The following is a 27,314-nucleotide window of genomic DNA, read 5'->3' as shown; positions in this document are numbered from 1 at the left end:
CCGTTTATCGTTTGGATGATATTCTATTTGGACATTTTTCTTTTGATTTCTTTCATAGTGTGACTTTTGGATCAAATTCAATGAACTAATTTCTGAACGCAATGGCCATTTTTTCTGGCCACCGACAAGTAGACAAAAGAAAAAAAACCTAAGCGTAATTTGTGGAGTATATGCGGTTTGAATAAAATATATAAATTATGAAAATACCCTTTACCTCGTTAAGACATATTTTCACTTGACATACACGCTTGGTTTTCACACGAAGCCATACTTTCTCGGAAATGCTTGTCTTAGAAGATAGACGCCTGAAGATAAATTTGGCGAAAATGTATAGCACACTTGAAGTGTGCGTGATGACTAAAATGTGTCGAGTAAATTTTAAATGGAATAATCCAAGTCTTAACTAGTAAAACAACATGCAGTGTAGTTGAAAAGATATATATTTTCAGATTTGGCAATAAACCGAATTTTTTTCGTTATATACCCTACCCAATTTAATGTTGCGTGTGTAGGATGAACTCATTAAAAACCTTGATACACCCATATTTTTGTAAATACCAAAATATTTGCCGGGTCAAAAGAAACAAATCAACTAGGTGTTTTTGGGCTTGGGTTTTTTTTTTGCGTATTTTGTATTTTAAATATGAGATCAGTTATCTCGGTACTTTTATAATTTTTAAATACTAAAAGTTAAGTATTTAGCCCATTTCTGATTATCTCTCTCTCTCTCTCTCTCTATCTATCTATGCACATTTATATATACATATACTACAATACTATATCGCGTCTGCGACTGTATTGTCTGAAAAGTTCATTCCCCCTACTCAAACTGCGCTCAGCCGCCAATGAGGAGTGTGTATAATCGCGAACGACGGTTACGGCCACGGCCACGGCGAACAACAACAGCTATACATAATATATATATATATTATATATAAGATATTATAATACCTATATACAGATACTGTGTGTGTGTGTGTTTGTGTGTGTGTGTAGGTAGGTATATCAGGTACGCCGTGTGCCACCAACCTTGATCGTGGTGGTGGCAAAGACCGCTGTCGGTGATCAGCTGACTTTCGGTCGGTTGTGTGTACTTATTATAGTCTATAATATAGCTATATATTATTAATATAGTATACGGAGACCACTTGTACGCCGGCCAGCAGCAGCAGCAGCAACGTCGACCGTGTCTATATTATTATTATTATTATGGTGGAGGAGAGCTAATGCCATCTTCCGGACACGGCGACTTGGTCGGTCATCATACACAGCACAGCCGCCGCCGCTGCTTCCTGTCAATGCTCTTGCCCAGAGCTGGTCTCTCTATTGCCGCCGGTGCGTCCGGAACAACGGGTCATTGATTCACACTGTCGCCAATATCGATCATAATAATAATAATAAATAATATATCACATTTTCATTGGACACACGAAAATTTAAAATTTAATTTATTAGTATTTAAAATTTTTTTCTATAAAACATATACAGTATTTATATTAAAATAATTAAATAAGTAATATACATTTTTAAGTATTTAGTGTATACTTTCAAACTCTCACGTTTGTAGCATTATCCTAATTAACGTTTTTTGTTTTACATTTTTTCGTGAAATTTATTAATTTTTTTTTTCCTCGAAAATTCATACGCACTCTGCACCAATCTCGTTCCCAGCTGAAGAATTATTAAAACAAAGGTAAGTGCTAGGTTGTAATTGTTTTTATATTATTGGTAAATAAATTAACTGAGAACCACAAAAGGTCAACGTATAATTTATATACAATTTTATAGGAGAGTGAAAATTATATTTTCAACGTGTCGTGTCAATTATTAGTTTTCTTCGATAATTCTATTTCAAAAATTAATTTTAAAACGGAAGTATAGAAAACGATTTCATTGACAAATGTTGTATGATCAAAAACTTTTGGTTCTCAATTTTTGTAACTTTCAATATGCAATATTACATCGACGACAATAATAATTACGAAGAACACCGCAGAGAATGGGATATAAGTTTTTTTTTTACCGACCAAAAAGGTTCATGAACAATCGTTACTTATTTACAACTCGTGAAAAATGTACCTGAAGAAAGATGTAAGTCTTCAAACGATAATCCCGAAATTGTTAATTCATCATTATTTTGTTCATATTATTCTGCATTTATTTCTAATCCTGCTTTTTTGTTGTGCTTAAATTAAATTTCAACAGCTATTTCTGTAGCTGATTATTTTACAAATAGCAGACAGGTTCTTCAGCTATAATTGTGGTTACCAACAAAATTAATCTAATTTTCTAGTGTTTTTAATGTATTCTTAAAATGTAAAAATCTCTTATATCTTATATTTCTTTAATTATTAAAAGTGTTCTTAATGTAACGACAAAATAGGCGAAGATAAATATTGCGCTCAAAGTGGCAAAAACTTAACACTTAGAGACACTCTAAAGCAAAGGTTCGGCAGGTTTTAGCTTTCGAGCGAAAAACTAATTTTCAACAAAAATAAAATATAAATACTAAAAATACAAGTATATATTTTTAGTGCTTATAGTTTAAGTAACTTCCGAAAATGTTAACTATTAGTTTGGTCTATTAACGTGTGTTTTCTTTTCAATTCTACTAAAACGCATTAGTAATCGTCTAATGTCTTTGACCCGACCTATTAATAACTTGTCTGCCACAGTACAACGCCCATTATTCAGATCAGGATTTTATTGATTTTTGTTTTTTTTACTTTACAACACAAATACCATGGTCTCAATGATCAACGTGCAACCTACACGGAATGTATAATATTAATATTTCAAAACACCGTGGACATTTTTAAAAACCACTTGTCGGCCGCGCATAATACGAGTTAAAAACATTTGTACTATTTTTTTTTTTGTGATCTATCGAAAATAATTTAGATTTCATTATAAAGTAGCCGCCGGTAATTTAATTAAAAAATGTGGTAAATTTGCATTGGGAATTTGAGTATTTTCAGCGAACTCGTCTATACTAGTTCTCGTGGACCGAATACGTATTTCCGTTCTGTAGAAGACATTTTTTACATCGTTGTCATTATAGGTCGTTGTCGCACGCGCGTTAAAGTCTTTCGAGTGTCGTTGGATTTAGCGTTAATAATTGCTCGTATATATGAGCGCGCCAAGTGCCAAGTAACGCCCACTCGACGACGTTTTCGTACACGAACAACTTGGAATATATTAATTTTCCTAGCAATTATTTATCAAGTATTTTGTATGTTCTCGACAATTGATACAGTTTTTTTTTTATATATATAAATTGCAGTTGTTGGCCGTTATCAGCCGAGAAGAACGACCCGGCCACCGAATTTCGGCGTTTCCTGTCGGCGGTTAGACGAAACCACTTTGTTTACTCGATCGGATCTAAAACACCAATGACACAGAGGAGAAAACAAAATAATTGAGCAATTCGAAGCAAATCGCATCATGCGGTGTCGGCGACAGCATCAAGAGCAACATCAACAGCAAAGTCGTCAGGTCAACAGCGAGCAGAAGACAACGCGTTTCCCGATTTCCGCTGCTCCCTCAGGACGACCGGCCGGTTCTAATTGAGCACACGCGTATAAAGCACAAGAAGGATACAAAATTAAAAACAAATAAACAAAATCCGGGAAACAAGACAATCCGGAAAAACTATACATACAAAGCGTACAGCGACTGCTAAGCCAAACACCTCAAAGTCTAGCGACTTATCCCCGCATACAGGTTAGATTTGTTTTTACAATAATTTAGTATTATGCCATAAGGGGGGTAAAATGTTGCTAGGGTCGCGACTACCGCGTTAGTAGTTAGATCAGCGTCGTCAAGTAAATTTTCAATTTATAACATTGTCCAAACAGTTTGTTTTCAATTGCCCAGGTCGAAATTTAGTTGGATATTTTTTATTTTATGTAAATAAACTTTTACTTTAATGCTACTCAGTTCTTTTGGAAAAGTAAAAAGTTTATCTAAGATTTGTGTTTTTTTTTTTGTAAAAATATCCCAAAACAACTGCGCTGTAAGAGTTGGAAACCAAATATCAAATGTTGGGTACTTGTAGTTTTTCGGTACTCGGAGTATATCAAACTAAAACCGTCGTTTTTAATAACCTTAGTTGCTATAATCATTTACACAACCTGCAAGTGAATGACCCATTCACTGTGTTTTTTTTTACCCTGCTCTGTATGCTAACACAGATTATATTCTTGATGTTGTAAAAAAAAAATGCGTTTTTAATATAAATTAGACGATTTATATGATATCAAATAGATGCGTCGTTCGACAACTTATAAAAAAGTGATTTTCATATATTAAAACCAACTGGTTTTCGATAAGTAAACAATAATAGTACATATTTGAGTCGTTCGGTGTCGACTCAAATACCTCGACACTGTCGAGGTATGGTACTTAATCCATCCCAAACATAAGATCGATTAAACAGTACAGAAAAACATACAATTATTTTAAGAATTTTTATGTACCAAGCTGTACCTTTTAAAGGCCACAGTTAATTTTAATTCAAGTTAGGATTTTGTAGAAGTCTTAAAAAAGGGTAAAATACGATTCAAAACTATTCTTACTCGATCCATGTTACTTTTTTCTCTTCACTCCGCTCTCAATAAATCACAGGTAATTTTGACTATTCCCTCGAGACCACACAAGTCCTTTGTCTCGTAAAACTTTTAAAGTCTGTAACGCCGAATTATTCATATAACTCGACAAACGATACGGTTTGCCACTTTCATTCTGTTTTTACTATTATCGAAAATGTACACACACATAATATAACGTCATTCTGTCGTTTATTTTCACAGCTCTGAACTGACCTATTGGGCTACTCGCTTGCTCTTTGCTCGTGGCCATTTTACCGTTTACCCGTTGCCTGTATTATAGTAAACAAAAACAAATCGCCAATTACTGTTACCACTTAATGCACCCATTCAAATGCAAACATTTAATTATAAAGAAATTATTGCTCGAATTCATTAATTAAATCGATAATTAACGTAATTGAGTTTTCTACAAACTCGCCTGACATACATTATATTTTGTTTCGAACGGTAGCCTTTTGGTTGGGTAAATAATATTTATACTTTTTTTGTAAAATACAGCTGTCATCTTAGAGCTGCTTTGTTCTTTAAGCAAAACGAAGTTGACGTTTTACTTACAATCTGTTAATGTTTTTCACTGTATAAAGCCTCAAAAAACAATGCAAGTCGACTTATATGTATACATAGTGTTATTAATGAAATGTGTACAACTTTAATGTGATTAAACGCTGTTTAACGGGGGCGTGTTTTAGGTTTTTCCTAAATTAATAGAACAAAAAAAAAGTTACAACTAGACAATGATTTACAAGTTGCACAGAGTTCGTATTTCGTTCACAATGACATTACAGTTTTGTATTACATCGGTTACTGTTTTTTTTTTTTCACTATTCGTTGTCCCGCTAAACGGAATTTAATTATTTTATATTTATTGCAATAAAATATGCCTTGTAATCAATTCAGTTACATGGAAAAAAAAATCCGTTAATAACTGAATAAAAGACCGGATCAAATTGGTCATGCCTCCGAAATGTACTCCAAATTGTAATCATCATCATAAAAAAAAACACCCATCAAATAGATCTTGTGACAAGTAAAAAAAAAACGGGTTGACTATAAATCATTTTTTTGGATTTTTCCTCCGTGTAAATTCAATCAGCCGTGAAACGATTCCAATAAACTATTCGAACATGTAATATTAATTGTATTAACTAAGTACTACTGTACTTTAAAACTTTTTTGATTATGAAATTTGTCGTTAACATTAATGAGCAGCATGAGCTTTGTTCTTAAACTTAATTATATTGTTAAATATAATATTTCAATAATATTATTCGTTTTTGTTGATGATAAGAACCCAAAAGAATAAAAATAAACATTTTTCCAAAAACAATTTTTTTTTTTAGTATACTGCAGTATTTGTCAATAAAACCTTTTTCTATCTGTATTTGTTCTAAACTGTTTCATTAAATTTTGAAAGACTACACATACTTATCAAAGAAAACTAATGAATATCACACGTGAGAAAATATTGAAAATATATTATCGTTACATTATATTTTTGGTGCGGATATTTTTTTTATGGTCAAATAGTTAAAACCTCATTAGAAGAATCGTAGTAATAACGATCGCAACGACCGTATAGGAGAATCGGGCGAGTCAATGAAATTTTTCTATCGCGACATCGCATAAGGAATGTGCTCCTTACTGAAACATCCGCGTTAGGTTGGGTACAGATAGTTCAACTGTCATCAAGCCAAGCTTGTGAACAATATACATATATGTATACAATAATGTTATGATAAACACTATCTGTGGCTTTATGTTTGTAAAATATTTAAGCCACCCAAATTGCCGGGCGTACAAAAGAAACCAAAAATAAAAATATAATAGTAATTATTTGACGCCAAAAATGTAATTGACCCGAGTTATTGTTTTCGAATGTTTATTGTTCACGCGAGAGAAAGAGAAAAAATGACCTAAGGCCGTTGAAAAATAAAAACGTCCTAGATTAAAAAACAATAATAACAAAAACAAAGCAGAACTTTTCGATTTTACTAGTTGTTTTTATCTGTGCACCTCGACACACTAGTGGCAACTGGAATCCTAGTGATGTCCCTAAGGATTTTTATAATGTGATGACAACATCCTTATAGAATACCCTGTAGAGCGACACAATGCGACATCTTGCAGGTTTGGAAAATAAATGTGCCAAGGTGGCCCTAGGACTCCTCCTTCGATATATTTTTTGACTTGAGTACCCCCACTGACAAATTGTATACATTTTAAGTTAAAAATACAATATTTAGGAAATTTAATTTTTGGCAGAGATTTTATTTTTTCCCGTCACATAGTAACACCGATCACAGATCATATTATACACTTCTTAGAAAATCCCGACGGCTATATACACCAACTCAAATGTTTAGGTAGTTTAACAATACTGACACTGTATCATATATTTTAAACTTGAGCCACTTCTAAAAATGCTAACCTACACGTTCATGACGTAAAAGTAAAAAAAACCGAAATAAAAAAGGAAATCCGTCGTGTCGGACGACAAACAAAGGCTCGAAAGTAGTACTACGATAAGAAAATAAGTATTAAGTAGGAATATCGAGAAAGTACTTGGAGTTACAGACAGCACAAACCGCAAAAGTGCAAAGTTCTTGTAAATGGCAGTCAGGTGACATAGTGCAGTGTTCAAAAGTCGTATCAATATGACAAAAATTATCTTGCTACCTAGTACAGATATCGTGGACATAATATCGCGGTTGTTGTATAATGAAAAAAAAAAAATCGTCAGTCGTTTGGGAATCTAGTCAAACAGGATTACACGGTAACACCGTTATACTTACTTACATATGTATAGTAATATATATATATATGTTCGTGTCCGTTATTACGCGAGGCCGTCCCGCGAGACTAGAGACACATATAGAGAAGAACATATAATACATAAATATATATACAAAAGTTAAGTACACAAACGTGCACAGGAAATCCGAGACGTCCGTACGATAATAATTATCATTATTTAGGCTGATTGTAGGAGATATTAGGTGGTTAACTTTGAACTGACTGGACTGGAGTGTTTGTAATTTTTTTCCTAGCATAGGAATCATCAGAATCGACCATTATGATTGATCATCTACGCGGCGAATCTCGGGCAAAAATATTCGGGTGTGTACTTGCCACTTGCTCCGCTCCCCTGACCCTCCCCCCCCTCGTTTCCTATGTTGTGTCGTTTCTTTGGTTAGCAATACCACGTGCGTATACTTACGGTATTTTGTTGTTTTTCTCTCTCTCTCTCTCTCTCGGTAACTCGAACGAGTACTTAAGCGTACGCTATGTGTGTATATATATATATATGTATAATATATTTTGTATAGCACGTTCTATAGGCGGTCGCGCTCCGGGAGGACCGCGACGGGCACGACCCAACGCCACAAGGTCATTGAGATTTCTTTTTGAATTGTACCGTTATGATTCATACGCCGTGCGGTCGACCATACTTACACACACACACACACAGGAATCCTCCTTCCTATATAATTTAACATAAAGTAGGTATATGTCACAGTGGAAAAAAAAAAATTATAAGTCATAAAGTGGCGGCAGCAGCTGTGTATGTATGCTAATGTACCTACAATAATATCTACCGCGCTCATACAACCGGGTTACATCTCATTACGCGACCGACAATCGGTCGGAAACTTTTTTTCGGTTTATATAAAAAAAAAAAATAATAATAAAGATGAGAAAAGAAAAGAAAGAAATATTATGCGCGCGTTATAGCGTCCTACCGCACTACCGTTAACCTTGGCCTTCTTTATAAAGCTGACGGTTATCCAACGGTCGGTGGACAATGCGCATACAATCAAAAGTAGAAATTCGTAACGCTTTTTTTTTCCATGTTATCTATGCTATCATATAAGGCCACAAAAGTATCAATTGAACCGTTAACGCGCTTTTGGGGTGATGATTTAACATATTGTTTTGATCACTGCCGATCACACTGATCGCATTGATCGCACAACTCAATAAGCTCGACCAGCTTATTCTGTATATCAGTGTAAGATAATGTACTTGTACGGAAATGGTACACTGAAAATACAGAATAACGTTTGCACATTTCGCTTGTAAAATATATACTAATTACATGGTACGGTTTAGCCCATCGGTTTCGGCTGATACTATGAACTCTAACAGCTTAATATTAAGTCCAATAACAGTGAGCTTTAATAATCGTGGAGGGGTATAATAGCCACCGCAATATTAACCAAAAGTGACCCACATGAGCTTTAGACGACCAAGAAGATATAGAACCCTAGCTCTATCTAAATTCACCCCACTGACTAATACAAAATTAAACTTTACTAACGAAAACAAGAATAATAGGTATTATTGTTAATAAAAATTGAGCTATTTCTGTGTCTTGTGACAGAAGGGCTAATCTCAATTTTCGCAAACGAGTTTTAAAGTTTTAATTTTACAAAAAAATGATAATTTGATTTATTTAAAAATACTTTATAGCTTGTATATATTTTATCGTGGAAGTGGCATTTTTAAAAAATTGTATATTTAACAATAAGTGACATTGGCTGGCCCTTCTCCGCCTAAGGCGTAGATTTATGGACAAAACAAATTTCGTTCTAAAGTTGTGGTCCATCATTCAGGTACAAAAGTAAATTACACACATATAATATATATATATATATATATATATGTGTGTAATATATAATGTAAATATACTTATTTATAAATTATGTGCTCTCGGCTCGGTTATGTAGCTTTAATATGAATATAATATACAGTTGAACAATATTGTTTCTCAATACGTCATCGGGGAAGAAAATTTGTGTGACTAATGTGTGCCAACTGGTGAAATTTGAAGCCTTTCCCTACTGTGTATGCGCACTAACCTATCATAGAGAATACATCCGGGTGACAAGTTCAACTGTATAACAACGTGATGATGATGATAGTAAAAATATTATATTGTATTACTGCATCATTGCCGTCTCATTATGTTTAAATTGTAGTTTGTTTCCTTCAAAAATCGTTGCGATGCGAGTGCGTGTATAAAATTCAGCATTGTTGTTTGTGCTTTATAGTCTTTGCGCGCGCGAAGGAGCTATCGTTTTTTGACCTGTGACCACCACAAACATAAATACTGTTAGACTCTCGCAGCGAGTAAGTCAATGATGGTTAATTTTGATTTAATTGTCGTTTGTATTGACGACAAAATCGTCAAAGCTTTTTAACGTCATTATAACTCTACAACGAACGTTATTCAACGCTTTGTCAGTGTTTGTCAGTCGCTGACCCTGTTAATTGGTCGGCTCGGACGTAACAACCGTTTTAGCCTCCTTGAAGGTAATACTAAGTAACTAGTGTATAGGCACTACTTGTTGGGCACGGTCAACGGCGCTGGTCGATCTAAGCCCCGTAATCGAACGGGGCAACTGCAAAAAAGCAAACACCGAGTAATTTAATCAACTCTTAGCCGTGCTCGATTCAAAAGGTAACGTCGTTCCCAGTTTGTTTCGTAACGCTCCATCGTCAAGTACACACATCCGCCATGATTATTCACTACATAATATTATAATAATACTTATGTTGTGTTGGCAATGTTACCTGTATACTCTCTCGGCTCTCGCGGAATCATTGTTCAGGAATCCTAAGTTCCGGCATCGCGTCATGTGTGATGTATGTAAATTAACGAAAGTCGTTTGTCGTATCTGTGTACTGGAAGACTTGATAGAAAAAAAAAACGAAAACTCCGGTCTCGCTCACAAGAGTTTTTGGCTTCTTCGCTTCTCATAAATAATCCAGACCCTAAAGCTTCACTCGTCACCACCACCACCCACTTCGGTTTGCTGTAATGACAATAAAAAAGAAAATATTATGTCTCTTCCCCGGAGCGATAGTCCCAAAGCAAAAAGTAATTCATACTTTCGCGCGCGGTTATACACAGGGCGTGAAATAACAATAATAATTATTAGAAGTAAAACTATTTCTATTAATAAGACAATAGCGATTTTCCTTGTATTCGATTGTCTACGGGCATTTTGAAAAGCGTTTTCGAGACAATGAAGATGCACAATCGCTATGCAAATGAAAACCTGTAGGTCGTTCCCATATATATTGCCTATTATTTTATTATTATTATTATTATTATTACTATTCTAGCATCACCGAAAAGAACTTTGGAATGCATAAAGACTGCTGTTGCTATTTGAAGTCCTCAACAATATATGTGTGTAAATCGTATTTACATGACCACTTACAAAATTATTGAAAACATTTCAATGTCCCGTTTGCAGCGAATGAGTTGCTTGCGTGCATAGCCCGCAAGCGAAGTAAAGTACATTCGTTATATTTGCTTATAATTATTCCACAAGTTCTTGTATTAATGAAATTCGATTTTATCTGTTACCGTTGATGATAATCAGGATAGGTTTTTTTTTACTTTCTACAATGACTAACATATCAGCAGTATACCATGAGTGTATTTGTGTCTTTTTTTTTTTTGTCCTCCGGCTGTAATCTAGTCGATCTTCTGGTGATTTTTGCAAAACAAACAAACGTGGGAAGTCGACGAAAGTACAATACACTATACTATTCTATAGACATAATATTATATAAAATGTACTGTCCGGTCGTGCATATACCGGTTGTGCAGACGGCGGCTGTTTGCTTAAGGTTCTCATAATTAATAAATAAATTTAAAGAAAAAAATAACGTCTGCGAGATGCTTATCGTTATAATTACAGACAATGTTAATAAATCTTTGTATCGCTGTATTCCGTTATTTATTCTACGTGCGTTTTAATTTATAAAAATGGCTCTTTGTTAGTTCACAAGATAATTGAGTAAGATTATACCTACCCAGTAAGGTAGCAAATAGCATATATATATTTTTAAAATAGCAAAAAAAATTTAAGTTATTCACGTAGAGTCGGTTCCAAGTGTTTAAAAAAAAAAACGAAAATGGACTGCGAAAAATGACTAATTTGACATCATTTTTTTACACGCCTAAAAAGAAACACAAACATTATGTATTTTTTCTATAAAAATAAGTAAAAACTGCAAACATGGTTCTAGTTTGTAGAGTTACTTTTTACTTAGTTTCAACATGACGATGTGGATTATAAAAATGTCAAAGGTTTTTGAAGTTACAAACTATTTTGATTGGTATAATAATATGTTCTTTCTAATTTCTAATTTAAATGAAACATAAAAAGTTTACTGATTAATTTTAATTAATTTAAAAGTTTACTCGAGTACAGGAAATGTAAAAAAAAAAACCTTACTATTTTTATTTTCTTTAAACTAAATAAATCAAGTATTTTTTAATAGCCTATAAACTAAATAATATTATTTTGCACAAAACAGTTACATGTTTTGTAACACATCACGTGTTTTTATGTTTTCTTCGTCAACAGACACATTAATTAATAGCTCTTTAATTATTTGTAAAACGCTACAGCTGATAATGTCATGATCAATTTCGCATCGGGAATTCCGAACTAGCTAAACGTTTTTTTTTTTTTTGTGTACCTTTTTTTTTTTTGCTTATCGACCTGTCGAAAACACGTCATACCGCATTTACTAGGTCATATGGGTTGAGATAATATTTATTTTGTGCACAGAATACATCAACAACAGCTGTTACTGATTTTTATACGCATCATAACGGGTGTCGGAGAAAACTATTGAAATTCCGGGTGTTCTCCAGTTGGCCGTCGTACCACGCCTCGATGGTTATAAAACAATAGGTAATTGCCATTGCGAGCCGACGGGCCGTTTGTAGGCTAATAAATTCGGAGATACCAATACTTACGCGCATGCCCAACGATTTCGGAAATGCGGGCTACAGAGGATAAAATTACATTTATATGCACAGCGATACGATATGGGCCGACGGGCCGTGCACCGTGTTAAATAAATAATGACGTTACTCGGTTCGTATAATATTATTATACTTGGACCTATACAGTAGGAACGCGAACGGCTGCCATTTTTTGCACTACCCAGTATCCGTGGCCGAGATACATTGGCGGTCTGTGTGTGTGTGTTCTTATGGAAATCGTTTGCAGGGTTACTACTAACTCTAGCTAATATATTTGTGCTTCCCAGATTCGCAGCGGGTCGTAACAAACTTGGCAAAAAGTATTGCTGCGGAAACGTTTCGAGCAATGCCAATAAACACAAAAAAGCGATAAAAAATGTGTTTATTATTATTAAAAATATACACGAAATTAGGTACTCTATATATATATGTGTGTGTGTGTTGTGTTGATATCCAATAAACAAATATATATATATATAATTATTGTACTATTGTTAATAATTAAAAAATATATGTACGGGTTCTGGGGGTACCTAGTAGTGGCTTGATTTGTATGAAACCTAACCTACCCAGGCTCTCAAAAGACAATGTAGTGGAAGTTATTTTTTTAACAACGTAATTTTATAGTAAGCACTAAACAATTTTATTCGTTAATTATCCCAGTACAGTTTAGTGGTATATCACCAGAAATTACCATTCCCGGCTCTATTGGGGGGGACGGGACGTTTTGAACGTGTTTACTCTTCAAAAATGCAATTACTCTATTTGTGTTTATTAGCAATATTCCATATTTTGTTCGATGAAATGACATTACGATTATTGTATAATATATTATTTCCCCGATAATCGTAAAACAGTTGTATTGATACACGAACAACAGACGATTTTTCAATGCGTTAACGATTTGAGTCTCGAACTCAAAATACGTTCACCAGAAATACATATACACTGTACACACATACATATAACAATAAGTCGCATGTAAATTATGCGCGCTATTCATGCGTCTCGTTGACCCACACACGGCCTTACAGTTACATTTGTTATATGGACCGGAATACATAATGTAGTATTACATATATAACTATATATGTATTGTACGGAACAAGACCTAGGCGGCAAAGCCAAGACTTTCACATTTCTCAGGACCGTGTGTCATCGCTTGTCGTGTTGTATACATTATATTTTATTGTTATTATCGGAACGACCAATCGCGGGTTAAAATTATGTTATACAGTAATATAATAATAATAATAATAATAATATAATAATAATAATAGCTGTTGTATGTGTATGATGTTCCGCGGGTTAAAATGAGCATTTTATTGGTTGTGTGTGTTATTTTCCCAATGAAGAATCACACTCTGAAATCGTGTCAAGCGTCTCGTCATTGGGCGTTTTCGGCATTTATGGTTGAAAAATCAATACTAAAATCGGACCACCCCGCCTAGTTCTTTTTGAAAACACCGTGACCGACGCGCCGCCGCGGCTTCTCGATTCCCAATAGCGCTTGGCAGTTATGAGTTCCAATTTAGGTGTCCCGGTAATCTTACAGGATGTCGAACACAACTATTCATCCAACGGTTGTACTCGGGTAGAACATAATCGGTGTCCGACGTCCGTTTAATGATAATTTTGATGAATGCATTTTTGCGGTGTTCATTTTATTCTAAATATAAATACTTGCAATTAAATTGCATCTACACAGTATTTCCATAATCTACTGTTATACCGAATAGTAATGGTTATGGGGGCACCCAAATCATTATTAAAATTATTATGTGGTGTTACAACGCCCAAACACTCAAACCGGCATTACTCCAAAGAATAATTTTGGAGTAAATGTATGATGGAAAGTGATAATTTTGTACTAGGACATTTTATTTCGACGTTAGATATCATCTCTATTCTCCAGGACGCATTTGAGGCCACATCACCAGGCACACAACAATAGTATATATATATTAGACATTCCAGTGTACATAATTTCAATGTGAAAAAGCTTTCATCGATTAAATTATTAAATTGATAATCTTCGGATGTATTCGTCCATTTCTTGCTGACGTTTCGGACTCGTTCCAGAACCTATCTTCAGAGCAATAGTCGCCGTTAGCGGAACGGTGACTATGGCGCAACTGACTAGTCTCTTTAGGATCCCCCGTGGAATCCTGGGCATTCCCAGGGACTCCGTGGAAATTTCCAGAGAGACCCTGTGCAGCTAGAGCCATCGATATGTACGGGAACGGTGTATTTAGTATTGTGTGCTCTTTACGAGAATATTGTACTACGAGGCGTTCGTACAAGGAAAACCGTTGGCACCGTTGTAATATCTGCTGGACGTCAAAAATAGGTACATAATTTGTTCTATCAATAGGTAGGACGCGCGTACTGTGCGTATATGTTATTATTATTGCCGCACTCGACCACAATCCGGACGAATGAATACACGAGTCAACAGGCTGAGACCGCGGTTATAGGTGTGCAGACCCGGTGTTTGAACTAGGTACCAACTCATCCAGTATACAACAGACCATACTATAAGTAAACGCTATAGGTGTTACGCATGATTTGTTTTATTTTTCTCCGTTCAAATCGATACCGGCAAAGATTAGAGCACAGTTTGATTCTATGGTATTTCGTACTTTTTTTCAATACTCTTTTTTTTTTTTATTTTTATGTCCGTTGTCTACGCCGTATTATTTCCGCTAAATGGCTCACGTCAGACTCGCTCGAGTATCGTTTACACCACCAAATTATCTGCAACGCGGCGACCGAAGTAGTCCGTCGTCGACATAACACACAATATTGTTGTGTGTGTATATATATATATATATACTGTACATTATACTTAACGGGGCCGCCGTTCGGTTTTGGTTTCGGGGTAGCTCCACAATGGCCGAAAATTGCACAAAGATGCAGGGGCGGGATGTCAATTCAGCCGTGATGTCTTCCGAATAATGCACCAAAGCGGTGTCAACGACCGCTACGATAAAGTGGTCGAGCCTGATCAAACAAAATATGTGATTTGATGAAATAGTCGTAGACTTTTGAGAAGCTTTGCTTCGAGGTAGTATAGAGACGCTCGGGTTCGTGTACTGTATAGTATGTGCATTACAAATGAATTTCTTCTCAATGTCCTACGCATTACAGTCTCCTGACAATTATTGACGTTCTATTTGTTTTGATCGTGTATATGCGCATTAATGACCGACTATGAGATTTTCTTTCTGATAACCACGAGAATACGTATACAAAGTAGGGCTCCCTATTTCACGTGAATCACGGCTCACGGATTCACGTGAAATTAATGACGAGTTTATAAGACCCGTGATTGGAAATTGTCCGTGAATTTAAAATTTTATTCACGTGATTCACGTGATATACGTGAATATCACGTGATATCACGTGAATTTTGTACAACGTATTCACGTGAATTAAACATACGGATTTTATATTACTTTTATTCACGTGATCACGGAACCGTGATCACGTATGTATTATTTCACGTACGAAACCGAGACCCCTAATACAAAGGTATCACATTTGGCGATGACATTGGCATGTCAATTTGCATTAAGCGTTTTCTCGTATTGCTTTGAAAGTTCATTGGCGCCGTGCTACTGTCCATTCGGTTCCTTAACCCTGAAAGTAGCGTCAAGTAAATAAAAAAAAAATGTGAAACTATTCTCACAAACAATTCGTCGTGAGCATAGAGTCTGTAATCGGTTAAGTACTAAGATAGATAGATAAGATCAGTCATGACTGGGTTTGTTCAAATTTCGTACTTAGTACAAAAAAACCAACAACGTTTAAGGTCTAAAAAAAGACCTAAAGCGTTTTGGTCTCGGTCTACAGTTCACACTACCAGGTTCCATCTACCGCCGCAGTTATTCCTGGATAGTGAATAATGGACAAAAAAAACCTAAACCGTTAGATCCTTTAGGCTATTTTAACGGTTACCGTTTGATTCACCGTGTGTTAGAATAGAAATCGAAATCCGCGTGGATCCCGGCTATTACGTTAAATTAAGTAATCCAAACTCATAACGATCACTCGTGGCGTTCCGGCAACAAAACGGTTTCGAGCGTCTGACGGTAGCTGTTATATTGAGAAACTACATAATATAGATACTAATATTAGTATTGTCTCGTACTCTGTTGGCCGTCATAGACCCGAAGTACATAATATAATATGAATATGTGTGTAAGTTGTTAAATTGGGAGCCCCCCCCCCCCCCCAAAAAAAAAAATAGACACCGATTTATCCAAATACGGTTTTGCTTTTTACAAGTTATGTATAATGTTTCACGTCTGACCTCTCCCATTATAGACTTCTCAGTGCTGGCGCCTTTGCTCAACGCCGAGGATCCGCAGACGACACGCGTTTTTTAACGATGGCCATTGGCGATTACCATCTGGATGTTTTCCCGAAAGGCACGGCTCGCAGTTTTTTTAAATATTATGTTCTTTGGTTAGCTTCGAGATCGGACGGCTCGATAACCGCGGATTTAATGGTTTTTCAAACATCTCGGTCCGAACGGGGGGAAACGCGACATGTCTTTGACGACAAACGGCCAAAACTGGTTTAAAATGTAACATATTTTTGTACCGCGTTATCGGTGGCAGGCCGAAACTGACAGCGCGTTCCAAATCCATTTACGTCCCGACTATGTCGATACGGTTCTTGTTTTTTTTCGCACAGGCAGTTCAATTCAGCCATTGCGGTTTAGCACAAACAACGAGCTGTCAGGCCAGTTCAAAAACCCTACTCACCCCCGACCGACCAGAGTTGTGTTGTATACACAACCCTAACCGTGTATAATCTACTTTGTGCTTGTAACGACTTTTCTGACCCAAATGGTTAGCAATTTTAAAACGTAACGGTCGCTCTAGAGTCGACTCTATCGCGTTATACTCCATAATTTTTCCAAAAAAAGTCTTCAACATTGAGACAGCGACTCGATAGTAGGTATATTGTAAGCGGTCGTGTGCAGCAAGCAGCCTCTGTTGGTTTGAATTTTCTGTTCTTTTGCCGTCTAATTGATTAGTCGGCAGCCGCCAATCTACGATATGTACCGAAGGTGCGATTACTTTATCGATGAAACGTCGTTTCCTGTCACGGACACGACCAGACCGGTTGGTTTGACTTGGCTCTGGTCGAGACACTTTGAGAACTCAACGCGGTACTTTACAGAATGAAACCGGTAATCTGTGTGTGTGTGTGTGTGTGATGGGAAGATTTCGAGGGAGTTCACGCCCTCCTAGGAATCGTTTCCACTATACTCGTGTGTGTGTGCGTGTAATATAGTATAACCTATTTTCCATAGCTAATCATATATTTCTTGTATAGTAAAAACACGAACGTATCCGAACGCATATTATAATTATACCGGTTGTACGACGATTGGGTGTATTCGATAAAAATAATAATAATTAACCGACCAGGCGGAAAAAACGGAATGGACCGCGGAGTATGTAATATTTTCTGCGATACTAACTGGATTGTGCTGAAAAGTTATGTTAATAAAGCTAATGAGTAACAATATACGTTTGTAATTATAATATACGTGTGTGTATGTGTTTGCAGAATGAAGAGACATGAAAATTGGTCACCAATGAAGTCATCGCGCGACAGGACGCTGTTGTTTATGACGTGCGTTACCGGACTGATCATAAGCAAGAGTTTGCACGTGAAGGCGTCGCCCACGTGGGACACGCAGAACTCGATCACAGGTAATTCCTCTTCTAAACTGACAAATACCTCAAGTGCATTTGTAACAAATATAAATATAAATTGGCCCACTAGTTGTTTAATATAGCCATCAAAGATATCATAGGTTTATACCATAACTTAACGTTGAATAGTGCGAGAATTAGGACTAAGCTTTATTATTACAATAAGTAAATAAATCATGAATACTGAGTATGTATTTGAGCAGCAATTCCTTTGTGTCTATAATGAACCATAACTGTAACTCTATTGTACTGTTTCTGGAGATGTATGTAGGAATGAGGAAATACAATATCGGGCTCGTCGTTGATTATTATACTTAACCAGGTTTTTTTTTTTTTTAAAAACCGTGTACAAATGTAATTAAACTTGAACGGTTAACCCGGTCTCGAGAAAACGGAGGAAAGGTGAAATGAAAACACGTGTCACTTACAAGAGAATAAAATTTAAAAAAAAACATAATATAATACATGATGACCATAAAAAAAACATAACTACAGTACTGTCGTACGGTCATTCCTTTATCTGAAACTACAAGGGCTGCGATAACCAAAAGCCGTATGTTTTGGAGCCTTCCAATGACAACACACTTAAAGAAAGCTGGGTTAATGAACAGACCTGATGGGAAGTATAGGCACCTCAACTGTGAAAGCGTGTCGTTAATTCACACATGATAATGTATAATATATTGTATTTTATGTATATATGACCTTCCGATCCCCGATTGTATTGATCTACAATATTTTTAAAAACTTCCATGGAAATACCACATTAAAAAACCCCACGGCGGGAAGTGTGCATGTTAAGTGGAACGTCGGACAAACGTGAGTTTTACACCGACGATGATAATAAAAAAGTATAATACAATATCGATTCCAAATTCCGTTTAACTTCCATTTCCATATCATATATCGTATAGTGTATTTCGTCGGTGACCAAATTATAATACGGCGTTTAATAACCATTACACACACACACACATAGAGGATAGGACAATGCACAAGCACAAACATTGGCGCATACATTAAAAAACTTGTTTTTCCACTATATTTTTTATACCACTTTACGGGTACGAGTTTTTTTTTTCGTGGGCACAATACCAAAGACGAGATAACCGTTAATCGAAACACACACACACAATCTACTGACCTACAAACTGCCCAGACAACTGTGAGGCGCATTGTCTATCCGGGCAAACGTTGAGTCGCCGCTTAGGTGGACGACGAAGGGGGGGGGCACATAATAATAATATATGGGTACTTACACGCCTATAATAATCATTATATGTATATATGTATATATTGCAGGTAATATATTGTGTATTAGGTACCTATAATAATATACATATCCAATTCGTCGCGGCGATCGATGTAGATATTTCCTTAATAATAATTGTTTTTACCGACATCGGACATCGCGTATAAAAGCCGTCTGAACCTTTTACTATATGAACCATTAAAAGCATTACTTTAAAAAACGATGACCTTAAAATGTACATAAGCACTTGCAAAACAGCTGTCCAGTGTCCTAAGTATTGTCAATTAATGAAAAAATAATGGTTTAAATATATTATATAAAAAAAAAAAACATTTTATTTGTGTTAAACTAAAAAAATTGAAAACATAAGCTTTAGAACCAAGTAATAATCGTTTAAATTTCATACAACGAATAATAATATGTGATAAGAAAAAATATAATTAAATTGAATGCAATAAATACAATATAATCTCTATATAATTTATATTTTTTAAGTTTTCGTGACAATAGAAAAACAACTACAAAATATTTGTCTCTCAAAGTGAAAATCCTGAGAAAAAAAATATATATATGTGTATGTGAATGTATAAATAATTCAAATAGTGGTCACTGGTGTGCCGGCCAGACATATTATGTTCCACGCCATTGCTTGCCTTGCCATCAACATTTGGGTGTTAATTTTTAAACAGGTTATAGACACACGGTTTATACACGAATATTAGTCGCTAATTCGTAATTATAGATTGATTATCGTGCAACATATGAGTGCATAATAGTCACTGGTCAGTGGGTTTTAATGGTTTTGACCCTAAATTTAATAAGTGCAAACCGCTAACCGGTAAATGTAACCTATATGTTTATATCTATTTATAATATAACCTACTATATTATTGTATTTTTTAGTCGTTATAGAACAACATAACACACTTTGTTAACACCATTATATGCAATTTGAACCTACATTACTTATATATATATATATTGTTTTGTAATTCTTTATTATGTATTTTTACCGAGCACTAATTTTGTACTTGGACTATTGGTCTACAATAAATACAAAATAAAAAGTTAATTTAGTTAATAAAACTACATTATGCAAAAAAAACTTTTTAAAAAAAATGAACGCAATGCATACTTATATGTTTACATTAATTTTATCATTGTATTAGGAACTTTAATTAGTGTAATGTATCATTGGCAACTCTAATGCGGGTATTCATTACCATACCCTAAATAATTTGACTAGATAAATTGTTATCTCTCTCGTTCTCTCTCTTCGTCTTTCTAAATATTCTATCTTTCATTACTTTTTCATGCAGTTCGAATAAATCTAATATATTTTTTCCAAATTTTATGTCAGCATACTTTATTACCCATATAATATTATGCTGGAAACCTGCAGAGCTCGTAACACAAGCGTGGTACATCTAATCAACTGTCGGTTCGTGCCAATTGTTGTTAATTGTTGTTGTGTTTTGTCGTTACAGATTTCGGACGCAACATCAGACAATTGCCTTGCGTTAGCCGGAGAACGGGCGAGACGGGAACATGCATGTTCGCTTACTCGTGCGCCAAAGTCAACGGCACGCACTTGGGCACGTGCATAGACAGGTTCTACTTCGGCAGCTGCTGCAAGACCCCGAACAACGTCGAAGTCGAAGTTAACGAGCCCGACAATTACTTGACCAACTACGATAACGACGTGGCGTCCGTGACCGGCACCGGCGTCAAACCGTTCGGCCAAACCAGCACGGACCGTATCCAAGCCAGTTCGTCGGCACCGTCGACGTCGTCTTACAAACCCACGTCGCAGTTCTCGGTGCATCCGTCGTCGTCCACGACCAGCACCAGCACGTCCAGAAACCAGTACACCCAACAGCCGTCGTCCACGGCCACGGACGGCCTGACCAAACCGGCGTACTCGTACGGCACCACGGCCAACTCGGTCGCTCCGGCGTACTCCTCGACGCAGACGGCCAAACCGTTACCGTCGTCCACCACGGCCAAACCGTCTTCGCCGACGGCCAAACCGACGAGCTCGTTCAGACCACCGTCGCCGCCGCCGATTAGAGACCAGGCGACGACGGCTCAAAAGCCTAAACCTCAAACGGCCAAGCCGACCGTGCAGTTCACGGTTCCGGGATCGACCGTCGGAACGACGAGCTACCAAACTCCGTCGTCGACGGCCGCGGTCACCCAAGAAGGCCTCAAGCCGACCAGCACGTACACGGCAGTCACGTCGATGCGGCCCCTGAACGCCACCACGGTCACGGCCACGTTTTCCACGACCAAACCCGTGGTGAAACCTTCGTCGTCGTCGTACCCGCCGTCGACGTCGTCGACCACGTACAAGTCGACCACGTCGCCTTCGTCCACGACGGTTGCCACGTCTGCGTCACCGCCGCCACAAAAGGCCAAGCCGCAGACGGCCAAACCCGTGACCGGCAAGCCCAAACCACCGACGTCCGCTAAACCGTCCACGGAACCGTCGGCGGCGCCGTATTCGGAATCCACCACCAACGGAATCCGTGCGACCGTCGAAACCGTAACCAGGCCGTCGTCGACGGTCACCGTCGGCTCGTCTTCCGCGGCCACCGGTCGTCCGGACCAGACCATCAGTTACGGGCCGACAACGGTCACGTCCACTTCGCCCACGCTGGTCACGTGGACAACACTGGACAAAGTGCCTGTGATACCGCCTGACCACACGAAACCTCCAACCGCCTCGCCGGTCCCGAGCAGTAAGTATAGTGCTCGAAGCGCATTCCCGTTTACTATAATTGTACGACGACGACAGAACTTGACTTTATAAAATAAGATAAACTGAACTTCAAGTGGCAATATTACATATTTTCTTTTTCATACGGCCTCATTTATTTATGTTTGATTTGTAGTAGAATTAGTATAGTTTTGTCGTTAGTTTAGCATACAAGTAGATGTAAAGCTCAATGTAGCTACTAACCTTAAAGAATAAGCTCACTACCTAATTACATAAACCAATACAATAACAGTAAGCTAGCTTCCCCTAAAGGAATACCTTGAAGAATTATTACCTCAAAGAATAAGCTCTTGGTTGCGATTAAGTTTATTTTCATCCCGTTCTTTATCGGCACAGTACCGAGTTGCGTTATGTTAACTTTAGCCTCTTTTTTTTTTTTCGTTTTCAGTGACGCACAAACCGACAGTACTCGACGGTTCCACGTTACCTTCGTGGGTCAAACTCCCAGTGGAAACGCACGAACCCAACACGGTCGCTACCATGCCGGTAAAGGAAAGTAGTACCAGTGGTACTAGTAGTGCTAGTAGTAGTGTTAGCTACAACTATGGTAGCAGCAGCACCGGCACCAGCAGCAGTAGCAGTACCAGCAGCAGCAGCAGCAGCAGTACTAGTACAGACTCGTATTCACCGACCACTCTCGTGTCCAAACCCAACACGGTGCAGAGCATATCCGACAACGAGCTTATCGTCACTTCCAGCGGTATCAACAATAACAATTACAGCAGCACGACCTATCCTTCGACGAGCATTGGCATTGGCAGCAGCAGCAGCACCAGCACCAGCAGCACGTCACCGATGATGTCGAGCACCGTGGTCGACCCGACGGATTCCAACGAGGCCGGCAGCGCGCCTCTCAACATGTCCAACTACAAAGACGGTCAGTATAAGTATATTATATCGTCGTTATATAATAGCGTCGTTAGTTGGCCGATGGTTAAAACGACACGGTATAGATTGTTGTTACGAATGATAATAATAATAATTGTTTTTTTTTTCTCTATCGTTTATATGTTCGATCAGTGTGTGGCAGAAGACTGTTCCCGACCGCTAGGATCGTAGGCGGCGAAAAGGTGTCGTTCGGCAAGTGGCCCTGGCAGGTGAGTAATTATTGTAATAGCGATTTGACAAAACACAATATAACGCTCATCGGACGGTTGTTACAGATCTCGCTAAGACAATGGAGGACGTCCACGTACTTGCACAAATGCGGAGCGGCTTTGTTCAACGAAAATTGGGCCGTCACAGCCGCGCATTGTGTCGAAAAGTAAAATCAAAATTATTACTACATTCATGGGCTTAACTATTTTTCACAAACAGTAACCGTGGGTAGATAATATCGTAGATAGGCACCTCTAAAACGTCTGTGGTAACCACCACCCCTGAGGATTGGCGGCGTTAAACGTTTTGGGTATCTGAATCTTCTGGGATAGAGAAGCTATCGTGTCAATATTAATAAGCATATTATCATGCTTCCTATTCAGTACAACCGAAATATTGCGAATTCAAATAAGAGGGTATTTAAAAAAAAACCCGACCATCCGGGGATCGCTTAACAGTTATCGATACGTGTCTGTGAATAGCTACGCCTCTGAATCTTATTACTGGGTACACATATATACATATATTAATGTCGGGTATTTTTTTTTTCTTCTATCCTCTCAGCGTTCCGCCGAGCGACTTGCTGTTGAGACTGGGCGAACACGACCTGTCCATTGAAGAAGAACCGTACGGTTACGAAGAGAGGCGCATACAGATCGTGGCTTCCCATCCGCAGTTCGACCCGAGGACCTTCGAGTACGACTTGGCTCTGTTGCGGTTCTACGAGCCCGTCAAATTCCAACCGAACATCGTGCCCGTGTGCGTGCCCGAGGACGATGCCAATTTCGTGGGTACCTCGGCCTACGTGACCGGATGGGGAAGACTGTACGAAGGTAAGCGCCGACGACGACGACGTGGAAAAGAACCTTTTAAACGAAAAAAAAAATCTCTCATAGCAAGACGTTTTGGGTGAACCATAAACCGTTGCTAGTACTCGAGCGACCGGAACACCGGGTTTTAAACCAAACTACAAAACATAGCGCTTCAATTGTAAAAAAAAAAATCCTGACTACAGCGTCTACCCACCCACTCGTCTGACGTTGACTGGAGTCTTTAGATGTTGTACGAAAACCTCAAATTTTATACTATCGTATCCTTATCACTTATAACGTCAACGGGCAAAAACATTTTACCAAAATTCCCGTGTGTATAGTTAACATTAACATTAACCTACCCTAACTGGCCTGCTCCCTGACCAGGCTGACCCTGTACCCTAAACCCTGTAGGCTGTACCCTCCCGACTATGTTTTTTTAATTCCGGAATTTATATAATATTATGATTGCTATTGTTTGACTAAAACTTGTGTGTGATTTCTTTTTTTTTTTTAGACGGTCCTTTGCCCAGCGTACTGCAAGAAGTCACCGTACCCGTGATCAACAATTCGGTGTGCGAGACAATGTACAGAGCGGCCGGTTACATCGAACACATCCCGGACATATTCATCTGTGCCGGCTGGAAGAAAGGCGGTTTCGATTCGTGCGAGGTGCGATTACATATTATTTTAAACCTATTTCGACTGTTGAATGAAAAGTGTCGAGCGAACGATAGAGAAGAAGAAGGAACACACAATGTGTATAACAAATTTTAGTAAAGAAAACCAAGTAGTAGAATTTAGATTTAGAGAAATTATATAGATTTCCGAGGAGGTGGATGTAGTGCAAGCGAAAATCATGAGGATGGAAGCTATTGAAGCTTGGAAGCTAGAGAGAGAGAGGTGAGAGAGAGAGAGAGAGAGAGAGAGAGAGACTATAGAGACTAACTATTGAGAGACAATATACTTTGGAATTATTGTTTTGAAAATGAATAAAACCGTTGTTATTTTTCAGGGCGATTCCGGTGGTCCAATGGTCATCCAGAGGCCGGACAAGAGATGGCTGCTGGCCGGCATCATATCCTGGGGAATTGGATGCGCCGAACCCAATCAGCCCGGCGTGTACACGAGAATATCGAAGTTCAAAGACTGGATCAATCAAATATTGCAATTTTAAACGAAACACACGACGATCCGTCCAAAATAACGAAATACTACTTGAACCAAAAAAAAAAAAATACAAATAGAAAAATCTGCAACGAAGCCATCGGCATTTTCAACAATTTAATATCGTATAGCTGCACAAAGACCGATTCTTGTTAAAAAAATTGTTCCTAAGTTCTATAGAGTAGGTCTGTGTCGCTAATATACAACAATGTGCACCAGCGCACAAGCTCTTACAATAGATGTACATAATATTATTATTATTTTCATCGATACACTTTTTTTCTTTTTCGGTATTTGTTTCGACAAAATTTGGCTTAGGCACACTGGTCACTCTATCCAATATGTGCCGACGAAATATATTAGGTATTATTTGTTTTGTAGTTTTTTTTTTTTTTTACCAATTCTGTTTTTTAATATTTGCATCGTTGATAATCATCTACTGGTATTTCATTATTTATTCCAGCTCGATAGATAGTGTTTAAAAAATAAAAATAAATTGAAAAGTTTATTGCAATAACAATAAGAGTAATATAATATTATCTTTAAATATATACTGTATGTATAAACAGTGTATACATATATAAGTATTTATATATATATAATATTTGTGAGCAAAACCAAAGGATGTTTTTTTAATTTTTTGCAACCCAAAGAAAGAAAGAAACACACCCAAAATTCAGGAATATTAATATTAACTGCAATTGATCAGTATTATTATTATTATTATTATTACAAGACATTTTTTTAATGGGCTTAATTGTAAATTTATATTTAAATGGCTTGCCCTCTTTAAATAACAAATTGTGTATATACTAGATACGACAAATTATTTATTTATTGTTAATATATTTTATTGTATCCAAAATTGATTAAATAATATTATTTTATTCGCCTATTAGAAATAATGGTTTTCTTCTCGGACAAATTTTAAATAAGTAGATCTAAAAAATTATTTCAAATGTCATTTTAACAAATTTTTAGTATTTTATTTTATTAGTATTGTGTTTTTTTTTTTTTTTATACAACATAATATATGTTAAAGGTTACGGAGTTTGTGCTCAAATAATAATAATTGTTTGATGGGTAATTTTTTTTTTACAGAGATTTTTTATCGGGCACTTGAAATGTTATAGTAATTTATTTCTTCTAGTTGTAATTACGCATACCCGCAGTTTAATTTGTTGTTAATATATTTCATATTTTTTTTTTTTCTTAAATTTAAGTTACTCCTACGTATTGTGATATAACTTAATGGTAATAATATTTACACATAAATTATAAATATAGTTATTACTACATTCTCAATCATAGTTTACACGCTTAAACGTTTAGCAAGCTAAACTACCTTATCCTTTTAGATTAACAACAATAATGTGTAATTATTTTGTACGCTATACATTAGGTTTCAACAATGTATATTATTTATATCAACAAATTTTATAATTGTTTTATTATTATTATTATTATATTATTATTGAAATTATTAGGTATTAGTTGTAGTAAAATTTAATAATTTATTACGGATAAAATAGATATTACATTTTTCAGTATACTGGTTGCTTTATTTATATATAATATGATGTATCATAAAATTCCCACAATTTCAATTCTTTCACAGCGACGCGAAAGTTTTGCAACAAACAATATTTTGGTTTAATACCCGTGTATAGTTGAATCACACAAAAGGTCGTGTAAGTTTGCTCATAAATCTATTTTGGTACTTGTATAATTTGTATTTAGATAAATCTTAATTACATCTAAATCTCAATTTAGATAAATAGAAGAATGAAAAATATTTCGTATAGATTTCTGAATTCAGTAAGTGAATAAAAAAAAAAAAAAAATGACAAAGTATGAATGAAATATACCTATAAAAAAAAAAAAAATACTACTACAACTACTACTTTTTTATAGTAAAGTTAAATATATCACTTCGTGTTAATGTCTTGGTTTGCTACATTCGTGTAATTATTATTTTTAATTCAAATGATCTCATGTCCTTTAGTCATTTACAAAAAAAAACAAATTTAACGTTACACCGGTTGTCTGATAATTTCAAATTTCAATAA

The 27,314-nt window shown here is 36.5% G+C and overlaps 1 protein-coding gene across 1 annotated transcript; it reads left to right on the top strand.

Moving 5' to 3' along the window:
• The first annotated feature begins 1,151 nt into the window (after positions 1-1,151).
• Positions 1,152-25,351, top strand: LOC126836570 (serine proteinase stubble). Its single transcript, XM_050570106.1, has 10 exons — positions 1,152-1,693; positions 3,284-3,723; positions 17,989-18,134; positions 20,877-22,130; positions 22,557-23,045; positions 23,189-23,265; positions 23,332-23,432; positions 23,831-24,099; positions 24,596-24,750; positions 25,094-25,351. Exons 3-10 carry the CDS (start codon positions 17,990-17,992, stop codon positions 25,253-25,255), a joined length of 2,652 nt encoding a protein of 883 aa, XP_050426063.1. The 5' UTR covers positions 1,152-1,693; positions 3,284-3,723; position 17,989; the 3' UTR covers positions 25,256-25,351.
• Positions 25,352-27,314: the final 1,963 nt, after the last annotated feature.

Source organism: Adelges cooleyi, unplaced genomic scaffold, assembly GCF_023614345.1.
Source record: "Adelges cooleyi isolate 19-005CV unplaced genomic scaffold, UGA_ACOO_1.1 ACOO_flye_CR_arks_rails_tigmint_CR_PRNA_247, whole genome shotgun sequence".
Lineage (NCBI taxonomy): Eukaryota > Metazoa > Arthropoda > Insecta > Hemiptera > Adelgidae > Adelges > Adelges cooleyi.
Note: the sequence above shows the minus strand (reverse complement) of the source record. Positions and strands in the feature narration are given on the sequence as shown.